The 15,018-nt window shown below is 40.9% G+C and overlaps 1 protein-coding gene across 1 annotated transcript in view; it reads right to left on the bottom strand.

Moving 5' to 3' along the window:
• Positions 1-1,056: 1,056 nt before the first annotated feature.
• The window catches only part of LOC139468575 (E3 ubiquitin-protein ligase TRAF7-like), a 174,922-nt gene continuing 160,960 nt past the window's right edge, over positions 1,057-15,018 (bottom strand). Inside the window, exons 20-21 of the mRNA XM_071250637.1 lie at positions 12,758-12,877; positions 1,057-7,735 (exon numbers count right to left, since the gene is read on the bottom strand). Of these exons, the coding sequence (XP_071106738.1) occupies positions 7,724-7,735; positions 12,758-12,877 (132 nt within the window). The 3' untranslated portion in view covers positions 1,057-7,723. The remainder of the gene's footprint in view (positions 7,736-12,757; positions 12,878-15,018) is intronic.

Below are 15,018 nucleotides of genomic sequence, written 5' to 3'. Positions count from 1 at the left end.
CAGTGATTAACAACATGAGCATCGATCCACGCAATTGGGATACCCATGACATGTATCAATCGAGTCAGCGAGCCTGACCACCCGATCCGGTTAGTCGCCTTTCACCACAAGCCTAGTCGTCTCTTACGGCAAGCATGGGTTACTGAAGACCTATTCTAACCTGGATCTTCACGGGTCTGTCAATATGAACTTGTAGGGAGCCTGAAACACTCGGTTGTGACCCTCAAGGCACAGACTGACAACTCTTAGAATAATGGGACAACAAAGTAGCAGGTATGAATCATGGGCCGGCCATGGGGCATACTCTGTGACCTGCGCATGTAAGTTAGAATGTTGCATGGGTAAATGTCACAGGACGTGCCATTTACACTTGGTCTTACTGTGGAGATCACGGGGCTACAAGGTGGGTGAGTGAGTGAGTGGTGAGTGAGTGAGTGTGTGAGTGAGTGAGAGTGATGAGTGAGTGAGTGAATGTGAGTGAGTGAGTGAGTGAGTGGGTAGGTGGGTGGGTGGGTGAGTGAGTGAGTGAGTGAGTGAGTGAGTGAGTGAGTGAGTGAGTGAGTGAGTGAGTGAGTGAGCGAGCGAGGGGTGTTTCATGCCTTGTAATGTAAATGTTGTGTATGGTAGATTAGGGTTTCACTCATTTGTTCCCAAGTTCCATCACACCAGGACCTTCAGCATGAAGAACCAAGGCTTTAACCTCTGGGCTCCCCATTGTCATGCTACACATTGTAACCACACCTTATAATAGTGTGATGCCACAACAAGCCAAGTGCTCGAGACCTGTCTTGAATTGCACAAGGTTGTGACAGTGGTATCCTCATCATTTCGGATGGACCAAAAGGGACACCTTGAAACATCAAACTATTTAGACGGTTTGGTTTGTTACACTTAGCAATATTCCAGCTATATGACGGCTGTCTGAAAATAATCAAGTTTGGACCAGACAATCCAGTGATTGACATAATGAGCATTGATCCACGCAATTGGGATATGAGGGTAAATATGAATGTGAATATGTGTGTTGATTCAGCACACAAAATACAAAGGCAGCTGTAAGAATGTAACAATGTTTATTGAAAGCCATGGTCAGCAGGAGAGAGATACAACAATCACATATTGTCAGCAGAGTAACAGGTAGAGGTAAAGTCATCAGTATCACTGCAAGAAAACAGACTGCCACGAGACCCTGGTTTGAGAGTATACGCTCGCACAGCTCCAAACATGCGAGGTGCCAGATATACAATGAAACCTTGTTAATCCAATATATACTACTCAAAAGAAGTAGAAGAACACCCGATTATTTCACATGACTATAGGCAATCTGTCATGGTATGACAGATTAACTCAGAGCTACAGATAAGTTGCATATTTGTCTAAAATACCCCCACGCATGCATTAAATGAAATAAAAACTGCATGCGTAAAGATCCAATGAAGCTTTTTCAGCATGCATACAGCAGAGCTAATTTCCAAAACACAATTACCTGGTACAAGCTAGCTTACTTCCCAGTCAGCCTATATTTAGCACCGTAATATACATCTAAAAAATTGTTCCATTTTTTAAAAATCTCATAATGAATAGATGAGTGAAAAAATATTGGTTACCCAATGAAAACTAACCCAATTAAAACAGAAATCTACAAGTAAAAACTCAATTGCTCAAAAAGTTATCCGAAGCTCTTATAGCTACAGTAATATGAATGAATCAGGTGTGTTTTTAAAAGCTGATTTATGGAGCATGGGGTTTCAGCACTTTCACTTGGACATTTAAATACTTTATATGAATATTATGAATTTTTCTATCTGAGTAATTGACTAAATGTATTTAGGAAAATTAATATTAGCAAAAAAATCAAAACCTTTTTTTTTTCATTTTACTTGTCCTTTAATAACTTTGCCAGGCAGGGAAACAACAAGTACCATCTTGTAACATCTTTTGCACCAGGTAATGGAACCAGTGACACTGGGGGCAGATACTCTATCCATTAGACCAGGGAGATGGTTTGAAATTGAGAGAACGGTCCAGCTGGAATTTCAGTCAGGCAGGTCCTGGATTAACAAGGTTTATCAAAACTATCAACAGCACCTTCCTTGTGAATGGACCTTCCTTGAGAATGGACCTTCCATGCATTCAATCAAGTGTTATTGTTAATCTGTGGTAGAGACTATGTTTCTTATCAAGGCACAGCCTTGGCTAACAACATATTACAATGTAAACATTTGTAATATGGCAAAAAATCATAAGAATGATAACCAGACATGCAAATTGTGTTATTAAACACATTGTGTCAACAGTTGCAAGCCATCTTTATGAAACAAGTATTATGAAGTCATATCACATGTATTACGATGGATATCGAAATCAGGAAGTATTATCATATGGAAGTGCATTATCGTCATGTGAAAAAACCCACTTCACATTCCTCGACATGCCAATCCTGTACTAGTCTTTGGTACAGGAAATAGTCCTGCAGACATTTCTAAAACCGCAGTAAAATTTTATTATATATAGGAAAATAACATTTCATATTATAAATATCAACTAATTTTGATTTTTTAATATCTATAAACAACTTGCGTCAAACATTCTGATACAAACTTTCTAATGTGTGTCAACTGGACAGTTTAATTGTGTCAAATCATCTATTAATATTTTGACTGACTTCAGAATATCAACATCTCCAAATAGGCATGCATTCATAACATTATCAAAGCTCTTGTTTAATAATGTATTTGAATTTGAATAAGTTGTTCTAATCTTAAAAATATTCAGTATAAATAAATAACATTCAAAAGTGAAAACAATTCTCCAGAGGTTTTGGATGTTCGACATGTGATTTGGTTGTTCAAAATCTATGAATCCTTAGCACGGCACGAGAACAATCTGAGTCTGAATCAATCTGAACACCATTGTCATCCTTTTCCCCTTTTGGTTACAGTTGAGTGAGTGAGTGAGTGAGTTGGGTTTAACGCCGCTTTTAACAGTATTACAGTTATATCACGGCGTGTCAGCTTAATGTGGGAGGAAAGCCTGAAGTGATGCAGGTCTCAGACGTTTACCACTTCGGTGAAACCCACGTGCACGGGTATGGTGCTGACAAACCTAGAAACATAATCGAGGCAAACTGGGATCCGAAGCCACAATCATAGGTTTCTTGTGTGCCCAAGGGACACAACTCTGCAGAGCGAATTGCTGCGCCTTAGACGAGTGGGCCACCGTGCCCCTGGTTAGAGTTGACTTACTGTAACAGACAGGTCATTCGTATCAACTACCCTACACATCATAGGTACTTCAGTAAGCCACATCATCAAAAACTTGGGCATTAATTATTGCCAGGACTGCTTCTCTGTATTCATGAAACTTGTCATCAATTTAAGTGTAGAAACAGACTCAAGTGTATATTTGCCATATTGACATAACAATAGTATGTTGTATGACGTTGTATGTGGTAGAGCTGTGTAAATCGACCAACTGTCCTAACTGTACATGTGTTCAGAATAAAAGAAAGTGGTCATCTTCCTGAGGCAAGGGAGTTAACTGACTATAAAAGTCCAGTTTCCTACCTTGCCGAACTAAGCTGGTATTATGGAGTTACATTTTGGCTGGACTAACGAGTCTATGCAATGTCCAATCAAAATCGTGCAATAAAATCTAAATCCAGTTCGTAAACTGTCATGTAGATTTCGGTCGATTGCAGGATTTGCAAAGCATGTGCAGCGCCAACTCGTTGTTAACAGATATATTCTAAATCTTTCCATGTTTTTAATCAAGGGGCTCACGTGATTTGATGCACTTCGCGATGTAAGACTCGTTTTATCACAATATAGATCTTGAGTATCAATCAGATTGTCTTGACTGGGCACTACCATTTTGTTTGAAGCAAATGCAAGTGATACAAGAGGTGGAATCTGATTGGTCCATAGGAGAGGCATGGAAGGGACATAACTTGTAATAGCCACAGGTGGCTCTATGATCGAGCCCAGGAATTCCAGCCTAGTTCTGCAAGGGTGGAAACCAGACTTTTAGAATCAGTACACTCCCTTGCCTCAGGAAGATGGAGAGCGGTATGCTCAAGCCGTTTGTATAGGTTCCATCACATATACAGATTTATACTAAAAGCTGAAATGTGAAAAATGAGAAAACAGCATTATTGTAAAATGTCGATGATAAAAATCACATAAATTGTACATGATAATACAATAATTCAAGAAATATGTTAAAATGCAGTTCCATACTACAAAATGCAACAAGTTAAGATCACATGACATGTTGACTGGAAGATAACAGTGCTATGTACAATGCAGGGGAGGTAGTGAACTACTCAATGTTTGATAGTGATGTATTTAGTATCAAGTACCTCAGTATCCCTGTCAAAACTTGAGTACCACACAAACCCTATTAAATCTGTCTGAGGAATCAATATGTGTATTGGAGAAGTCCTCAAATCCGTACCAAAACAGTTATTCTATTCCAATTGACAGTTGTTAGTATGTGAACATGGATATCCTATGACAAGGAAGCTATGTGAATTAGTAGCAAAGACAATTTTCAGAAAGGCAGTCAAAATTTATTTTATTTTGTAATGGCTGGGAGGGGTCAAGACTACTGGGTACTCTAAATTTAGTAGAAACAGATTGAAAATAAATATATTTATTTTTACATTTTCAAGAACTCTTCAGAAGAAATAAAATTCAAATATCCCTAGATAACAATCTGGATGATTTGTTGTATCTGATGCGTCTTGGCATATTGCCAAATAATTCTGAAATGAAATAGACACCAACCTGGCCTAATGAGAGACGTCAGACAATTTCTTTTCCATAAGACACAAATGTACATTAACATGTACTAAAATGAATCTTTTTCTAGCTTTACTATTTTAAATATTCTTCTTTCGAACAATACAAAAATATATCCAGTTTGACAACACTTATTCATCATAGAAAATTTCCTAGTTACAAACCACTATTGATTTTTGTGGTTAATTTGAACACAACGAGAATCAATTCAGAGTTCTGTTGGTATCTGTATTTCTGAATTTGCGCGGCTCACATTCACTGTGCGGCAGATTCTAGTAGTGTGCCCTTCATATCATCTGTTCTGATGCCCTGATCCTAGTAGCGTGCCCTTCATAGCATCTGTTCTGATGCCCTGATTCTAGTAGTGTGCCCTTCATAGCATCTGTTCTGACGCCCTGATTCTAGTAGTGTGCCCTTCATAGCATCTGTTTTGATGCCCTGATTCTAGTAGCGTGCCCTTCATAGCATCTGTTCTGATGCCCTGATTCTAGTAGCGTGCCCTTCATAGCATCTGTTCTGATGCCCTGATTCTAGTAGTGTGCCCTTCATAGCATCTGTTCTGATGCCCTGACAACGCCTGAGCAGTGACATCCAGTGTATAATGATTGTAAGGTGAATGAGCTGATAAGTATGTACAAGAACTTTTTTACAGTGACAGACAAGGATGCACGGTGGCAGTATATACAGTGAATGTGGAAGTATATCTCTCCGGTGTGTCATGAAACAGCTTCAGACATCACTCAGTCTCGATCATTCAATACACTAAAGTACTCACGGAAATGAAAAAAAACCTGTTTTTTCGACCTCAGATCGTAAATAAATGCAGTTAATATACAAAATATGTAAATATTCCAACAACTCAATTAGTACTAATAGGGCCTTGGCACAAATACAGCGTATCAAAGGTTTTTATGCCTTTTTACACGTAAAAGTGTGTAAAAATGTGAATAAAACAGACTATTGTGAAACTGGTACATAATGCCTATAGTCTGTTTTTGCTATGTCAATTTGGACTTAGTTTTATTTTTGAATGTTGAAAGTGACGACAAATTACCTCCTGTAAAGTACATTTTGTATTGTTCACTGAGATCAAACTAGCAAATCCAGACTAGTACTTTTTGAGTTGTTTTGTTATTTCGTATTTACAGCGACGTAACACTTTGTGTCGAGTTTTAAATTGAGAAAAACATTTTTTTTTCATTTCCGCGAGTACTTTAGGGAACAGCAAAGGATTTCCGATTGAAAATCTGTCCCCTTTTTGTTTAAAATGCATTATACTGCTCACCCAATGGCAAATATCCATTTTGGACACATTCCTGTTGTTAAAAATGAATACATAACCAACAACAAAAACTGTCACCAGTTATGTACCTTAAGGAGGTAGAACAAACTCCCAAACAAAGCTGTCCACATGACAAGTAACACGAGGGGTGGGGCTACATAACACAATACTTCTTGGTGTCTTCATGGCCAGTGTCTCTACCCTGTTGATCCGAAACCATTTAACCACTTACAGTTCTAATATCCAGCACATCAATCCCACTTCTCTCACAACTAGTAACCGTGAAGCATTTTGACATAAGGCCACTATAAAACTATAGCTTGTTTACCATTCAAACTGAGGTTGGAGGTATCTCTTTGATTATCATCATTCAAAAACATGAATGTTTGTTTGTTTAATGCCAGATTCAGCTCTATTCCAGCTATGTCATGTGAACTTGTGAAGAATCCAGTCAGGATCAGACACAACCACTGATTGATATCATGAGCCACATTCTGTGACATTGGGGTAGGATGACATGCAATCAAACAGTTAGTGAGCGAGTTTGATCTTACGCCGCTTTTACCAATATTCCAGCAATATCAAAGGGAGGGGGGGGGGTCATCATACCTTGTATCCATGTCGGGAATCGAACCCAGGTTTTTGGCGTGACAAGCGAACAATCTAACCACTAGGCTACCCGACCCTCCCCACAATCAAACAAGTCACCAATATGACAATCAGATTGGACCAGAACTTGGTTACTGGGGACCAACTCCACCATGGAGATGTATGGCTAATCATGAAGATCATATTGCAACAAGAAGGCCCTGTCCATACAGCTATCTTAGCCCTATGATGAACGTAACTCCCATCCAAAAAGACTCGTGATGGCTAAGATTACTCTGTTGAATGGACCCCTTGCAATCTAGAAACTCTCTCAGCAATGATAAAATAGCACAATGATAGCTTGACACAGGAGAGGGGGCGAGTAAAGATTTTGTCACGTCAGCAATATTGCAAGAACATAGTGATGATGCCGAAAACAGGTTTCATAAAACAGCAGAGAGTGACAGCAGCCGGGTGTGTGAGAGAGAGAGTGAGTGAGTGAGTGAGTGAAATGTGTTGATTTGTTCAGTCAGCAGTAAGTCAGTCCAATCCTGATTTCCCTCAGGGCAGGACACTAATTCTTGTTGGGTGTCCATGGTGGTATAATTAAACTAATTAAATCCCAAAACTATTGATACGAATAATAAATCCAAGTTTGTCACCAGACAAAAACAAACATTATAACCAGCCTGAAAAAGAGTTCACAAAGCATGTCTGAAATAAACCATGGTGAGAAACAGTAATCTGTCGATGGCCTTGTAAGAACAAAACACTCCCCACGCACTACTACCTCACACCTGAACCTATCAGAACATAACATGCAAAATTAGATAAACTCCACAAGACATACACGCTCTTTCACACACAATGAGAAGCAATAGCACTGCGTCCTCCTGGCCTCCGTCAGGGGTACGTGTTGCTTCCAAGGCTCCTCATCAGACTCTCCAGGTGTACCTCCAGATTGGTCCTGCTGAACAATGGTGGTCGCGCCAGCTGATTGGCATGTTGTGCATGTCCCACCTGAGCACACCTGTCGTCATTACTCGCCTGATTACTGCCATACCTGTCAACAAAAACAGGCACTTTCATCATAGTCATCAATTTGGTGCTGTTGATTACCTTGTGAAAGGGGATGATTCATCATTCTATATGAATGAATTTATGGGCAGGTGGCCTGCTACTGAATTAATGGTCTGTCTGTCTGTCTGTCTGTCTGTCCTTCCATCTAAAGAGCTAGGAATAAGAAAATTCCTGAGACAATGACTTTTTTTGACACCTTATTGTTTGTTTTGTTGTTTAACGCCGCACTCAGCAATATTCTAGCTATATGACGGCGGTCTGTAAATAATGGAGTCTGGACTGGACAATCCAGTGATTGACATCATCCGGCATCGATCCACGCAATACGATGACATGCATCAACCAAGTCGGTGATTCTGACCACCCAATCCCATTAGTCACCTCTTACGGCAAGCTGAATTGGCTTAAGGCCTATTGTATTCTAACGTTGATCTTCACGGGTTATGTGCCATCTGATGTCACATGCTCCATTTCCTCTGTTCAGGGAGGTGGTGGAAGGGGGTTTAACGTCGCATCCAAGATCCTCTGTACAGTAGATTGCTAGGGTGGGTGAGGGTGGGTGAGGGAGGGGACAAGTATTTCAGTAACATCCCCGATGTGTTGGCTTGATGTGGGTGGAACGTCCCCAGTGACGCAGGTCGCCACTTTGGGGGGACCCACAAGCACTGTGCTGACAAACGAAGAATTATAAGCAGGGGAAATCTGGGATTCTTACCCACAATCATAGGATTCTTGTGTGCCTACGGGATGCAACTTAAGAGACGAGGGAAGGTCGTTTGGGAGTTAGTCCTGATTTTAGTCAAGCATTCTTTCTAAATACCATACAAAAAGTGAAGTATTTACTAGCAGTGGTAGTCATTTGTATACATATTTTCATTCTACTACATCCACTGCATCTTTCTTTGACCCCAGACTCATGCAAAAGTGCCTTTGAGCAGACCCAATCTGGAAATTGGCGCTATATGAATTTATCATTATCATTATTATTTTTATTGTTATTGTCTAAATATATCAACGGGCTACTGAAGGATAGATGTCACATAGTCATTGATGATAGTTAATCAACTATTACACCAATGAGTTGGTCTTGATGCTGATACGGGGGAGCCTGTGGTGCTCAATTGGCTGTACAGACTTGCCTCCCTTTGACATGCCAGGAACCTAGGATTGTGGATTCACATCCTAGATTTGCCCAGATAATGTTTCTAGGTCTGTCAGCACCATGTCTGTGAGTGTGGGTTTCACCAAAGAGCATGGCTCTTTGCATCATTTTCACTTGATGTTCGTGCTATTATTTGCTGAGCTTACATGACGAAACAGAATTTTATTAAATTAGGGCTTTGGAAAAGTGGCTAAAGTTGTAGGCTGCAGCAATAAACATTGTTAACTCTATTTACATTACACAGGGTTAACCAACAGCAGAATATCAGGTTCTTTCCCGTAAAAATTGCATGCAATCTCACTAACATATAAGAACGATTCACTAGATTCAATTTTTTTCACAAGATCAAACCTGCTGATCTCAACCCCAAAGTTTGGTCCAATTTTTTCTATCCACAACCGTATTATCCATTTGATTCTCTCAGACTGCCTCCCACATGTAACTCCAATCTAGCCCTACAGAGTGCAATGCTTGTGGCTAGCACACACATGTTTGCTCGCTTGAATGAAAGATTCCAAAATGACGCCAGGCACTTGCCAAATGTGATAGTCTTGAAGGTAATGTCTAGATTTCACCCACTTTGTGTAACAGCTCTTCACATTAGTCCAAAGACACACTCACTGCTCCCCTGTACTAAGAATAGCAAAGTGAATCTTTGCAATGTACCAATGGATGCTGGCCTCATGAAAGAGGGGTCATCTTTAACATCGTAACCACCCTCCCACGCAGACAGGGACGAGCATCCTCTGCAGCAGGCAATAAAAACGCTTGGCTCCATCCACATTTGCTATCTAGTTATGGAGACGAACACAAATACTGATACCAACTCAGGCCTCCGGTATGAAGACTGATTTTATAATTGCACTTATTTAAAAGCCTGTTACCATTTCGAGAGCTGCATATAGACAAAATGCATTAAAGTTAGACTAAAATGTCCAATTCACAGGGTTTTAGTGTGTGTTTGGGAATGTAACATTGTGGAACTTTATTCAATTAAGTGTTAGATATAGCGTTTTTTTAAATAACTTCAGCTTTCATGCTCTAAACAATTCACAGGAAATTGACAAGATGAAAATAGGAGTTCCTTAGACAAAGCATTAGAATTTAGAATGTACCATGGTGATTGGATCTTCACGAACAATCAGCAAATCACTGGAATTTCCAAATAAACACGTCTTTCCACATTACCCTTGGAAGACACACAGGAAGACCTAATTGGACTGCCATACTTGTTGTGTAACCACCCCTTCTAATCACTAGTAACTGTTTACATGCCAGTGAGGCTGAACAAGATACAAACAAGACTACATTAATATAACATGGTACTGAACAAGATACACACAAGTCTACATTACTATAACATGCTACATTAACATCCGTCATGATGAAGATGGTCCAATACAAAAACTCAAAGGCCAAGTCTCCTTGTGTTCTTGTGGAATCATCAGCCCCATCTTCCCAGAAGAAAAGGGATGGCAGGGTGAGGAAATATGAGAGGTATACCAGGTTACCATCACCTGGGCTCCCACATCAGGTCTGTGTAGAGGTCTGTGTTCTGCTTAATCTGGGATTTGTCCTGATTGTCCTTGACTTAGAGATGTAGTCTTACTAACTATAGATGGGTAAACCTAATGTCAGGGGTGTTAATCTCGGTAAAAGCCATGGAGCGATTGATATGCTGATTTGGAGAATGTTGAACTGAAACCTCTGCCCGTTGACTGCAAATCATCGAAAAGGATCCGCCTCTTTGGATGCCTCTGCCTCTGCCTCGTGGCGTGAAGTACTGATGGCTCTTGATTAAGGTGGCCTCAGATCATGAAGATCTACCTTTCCCAGCTGGGGAACGTGAGGAGTCACGCCCCGATGTCACCTGTCTTCCCTTGTGAGGATCTCGCTGAACTTCATGATCAGCAGTGTGTTTCTGCATCCTGAAGTGAGGCCGATGGTGGAGTTCTGGAACATCTAGGTGGCAGACGGGGAAATCTCTTCCAGTATGGAGACCAGTCTGCTGTTGAAGAACTGTCGGGGTGTGCTGGGCTGTGACAGCATTCTCTTCTATAGCAGCTCAGGAATATTCTGTAATAGGAATAATCTGCTGTTTGAGATGGTTGTGCTATGTGAGAGGAAACTGGGCACTTGAGATGATTGGAGATCCTCTGGCATCTTGAGGACATGGTCTAAAGGGCTGTGGATGAAACCCAACTGTCTCGGGCTCACGTTGACTCCACGGTCCAAGGGTTGACATGCATGCTGATCCATCGGGGAGATGACATGTCTGATACTGGCAGCAAACCAAGCCATGTACCTACTGGTGTTCAACATCTGCTTGTTAACAGCATCAAGGTGCTGAAAACTTGCAATCTCCACTTGCTCTATGCTTACTCCTTGATAAGGTGAAAAAAATTTTCTCGCTCTTTTTCATAAACAGGATAGTCAAATACCTGGCACACTGATGAATATAGCCCCCAGTGTCAAGTAGGACAAAATGGATGAAAATATTTACATTTTTACTACTAATTTTCACTACAAATTAGTGTTCGGTGTAACAGCCATCAAAGTATACATTTAAGGTATGAATCAATATTTTTTACTTTGTGTGCAACTGTGATTGATACTTGTATCAGGAAGTAAAATATCGCGATCGTACGATGCATCAGTGTATCGTCCCACCACTTGTGGGGACACAAAGCAAAGGCTTCACACATTGTACCCACGCTGGGGTTGCAATCACATCCTTGACAGGCTTACATAACAGCATGTTCTAACTACATCAACACACGAAGATGAATGTGTTTGCTGCCTAAAGTAATTACAACCATATATACACGTTTTGAGAAACGAACACTATAGTTACTGGATGGGAAAGACCAAACATATGTCCAGTCAGTTGCTAAGTAGTCTGATGTACATTAATAATGTAAATAAAAGTCCAGTTCCTTTCCGATTTCCTCAGCTTCTTCACATGACCCCTGACTGACCACAGACAGCGGGGCATGGCGTGTGTGTGTGCGTGTGTGCGTGTGTGCGTGTGTGCGTGTGTGCGTGTGTGCGTGTGCCTCTAAATAGTCAAATCTGGACAAGACACTTCATGGGTTATGAACAACGACTCACGCTGTTGGTGTACAATGACACGCTGTCAACCAAGTGACCGAGTCTGACCGCCTGCTCACCACAAACAGCTGCAAGATGCTGATGTCGAGTATACAACAATCTTTCACTCACTGACCACCAAATCAATTAACTGACCACTGATGACCACAGGTGGCAGGGGACCTATTCTAACCACTGATGCCCACAGGTGGCAGGGGACCTATTCTAACCACTGATGACCACAGGTGGCAGGGGACCTATTCTCACCACTGATGACCACGGGTGGCAGGGGACCTATTCTGACTAGTTCACAAGAAACATTACTCCTTCAAGTACTTTCTGGATTAAAGGATCATTTCACCCACAGAAAACCAAAGAATTTTAATAATCTTTGGACGGGAATCAACTGAATCAAAGAGGTTGTGACATCATATGGTGTACCAAAAATGATATACATACAGCAACTTCAGGTCACTGTTCCGAAGCCAAACTCTAGGACTTCTTTTGATGAAGTAAGCATAGCTGAAGACAGCCCAAGTGTAAAGACTACATCTACTGAAAAGGGTGTTTGGGCCAGCAGACTCACAGTTTGTGGCACAACTGATGCTCTGACAAAAAGCTTTCACTTTTATCATTTCCAAAGACAAAAGTGAACAACAGCCACTGGCATCATGCACATTTGGCTGAGATGACTGATACATGTGTTTAGGGGCCAAGAAACTGCACCACTGACAAATATTTCTGGTCGCTTACCTTCACTTGACTGTCTACAGCCCCAGAGAACACCCTTCCCTTGGAGATGGCTAGACAGGCCACACTACCCTGGTGTCTGACCAGTGTCTGAGTACAGATCATGTTCTCCATACTCCATACCTGAAACACAGAACACATGAAGTGACACGACAATACACACTGCCCTGGTGTCTGACCAGTGTCTGAGTACAGATCATGTTCTCTATACTCCATACCTGAAACACAGAACACATAAAGTGACACGACAATACACACTGCCCTGGTGTCTGACCAGTGTCTGAGTACAGATCATGTTCTCTATACTCCATACCTGAAACACAGAACACATGAAGTGACACGACAATACACACTGCCCTGGTGTCTGACCAGTGTCTGAGTACAGATCATGTTCTCCATACTCCATACCTGAAACACAGAACACATATATGCTATGCAACACAATTACAGATTCCCTGCTATGATTGGATGCATGTAAAACGTTTAAAAAATGTGTGAGTAAAAATATTTCTCAAGTGAAAATGGACAAGAAGACAGTTGAGAAAGACAGTAGTTGTCATGAAAGGAATGTTTGGGAGCTGATCACACTATTTTCCAAGAGAACAAATTGAAGATGCACGCTCATTTCAAAACCTTCTTCTATGGGTGGAGCCAATCAACTTGCAGTAACTTGAAACCCTTACAAGGTAGGTAGTCTGACGGTTAGTCTGTGAAAATATATAATTTCGGTCCAGGTTCTAATACTTGCGCTTACTTGAAAATGGGTTAGAACCTACACGGAAACATCGCTCCTAATTGTAATAAGGAAGTTGTTCATCCATATATCTTTTCCTTACTTATCAAACTATTTTGTTTGATATTTTAAGAAAGTGAATGATTTCCTGTGTGAGGTTAAGCAGTGAGAACAACTAAGATCACTGCAATTAGTTTCTTGATTTAGAGAGGAAATTTTCTCCAAAAGATTAACTTCACTGTCAATTTTTCAATCAACATTAAAAAAAATGGCTTATCACAGATTTGGACTCTGAGGCATTACCATCAGAAGGACAGTAATTCTTGGTCTTTACATCTTCCATGTCAGGGCATTGTGGAAATAAGTTCAAATAACTAACTTATGTCAATCTGCCATTATTCTTTGTCAGCTACAACAAACAGGTAAGCACTGTATGCTAGATATACCAATCACCACATGTGCTTCACTATCATAGTCCTGTACCTTTTGCTATCCCCTACAGTCAACTGGAGCCTGAGTGACAGGTGAGGTGAGGTGAAATTGGGTTTAACGTCGCGTCTAAGATTATTGCACTTATATAGCGACGTGTGTGTGGCTGCTTGTACTAGTCCGGACTGATGCCGATTCAGTGCTAGCTCACTGAGATACCATGCCACAGTTTAACATGAATACAGTATACTGACTCCGAGCAGACCAGTCCTTGTTTTAGCCCCTTAATGCCGAGCGCCAGACAGGGTAACAACAAGTACCATCTTTTAACGTCTTTCGGTATGATGTTGCCGGGGATTGAACCCCGGACCTTCCGCTCTCTGGGCGGAAGCTCTACCACTAGATCACGGAGGCAGTCGCCATGATAAGCCACACACACGGTCTCATGTCTATCACTGTATTCCAGTTCTTGGACAAATCAGATTAAAATTGGATTAATCAAGGGAACAAGGACATCATTGTAAAGCCAAGTATACATCTATTATTGTTTTCCACGTTGGCAAAAGATGAAAATAAGAAATTTCCTATAAAACTATCCAAATAGCTATCTGTCATGGTAACCTCAAATCCTAGTATATTGGTTTGAAAAATTGTATAAAAAATGTAATCATCAGAAACACACAGGCAAAATGGCTGTTTACCAGGGTCAGCCCTTTGCATTGACTACCGTAATGTACCTAATGCAAGCACAACCCAAGGGAGGTTGGGGCGCGGTGGGGTAGCCTAGGGGTTAAAGTGTTCGTTTGTCACGCCGAAGACCTGGGTTCGATTCCCCCCATGGGCACAATGTGTGAAGCCCATTTCTGGTGTCCCCCACCCTGATATTGCTGGAATATTGCTAAAAGCGGTGTAAAACCATACTCGAAAATCTGAGTGACCCTTGTTCTGATGGTTGAAGAGATGAATTTATATCTGATCACTTTTCACGGACATCAGTGTCAGGTTTGTGTCACACATAGAAGCAAAGGCATCTATCACACAACTACAAAATCCAATAAACAATGTAATGTAGCCAGGTTCTCATACTTTCTTTAGGTAGAGT

This window comes from Haliotis cracherodii, unplaced genomic scaffold, assembly GCF_022045235.1.
Source record: "Haliotis cracherodii isolate W230 unplaced genomic scaffold, xgHalCrac1.p SCAF_2, whole genome shotgun sequence".
Taxonomy (NCBI): domain Eukaryota; kingdom Metazoa; phylum Mollusca; class Gastropoda; order Lepetellida; family Haliotidae; genus Haliotis; species Haliotis cracherodii.
The sequence above is the reverse complement of the archived record's forward strand: the minus strand, read 5'-3'. Positions and strand labels throughout refer to the sequence as shown.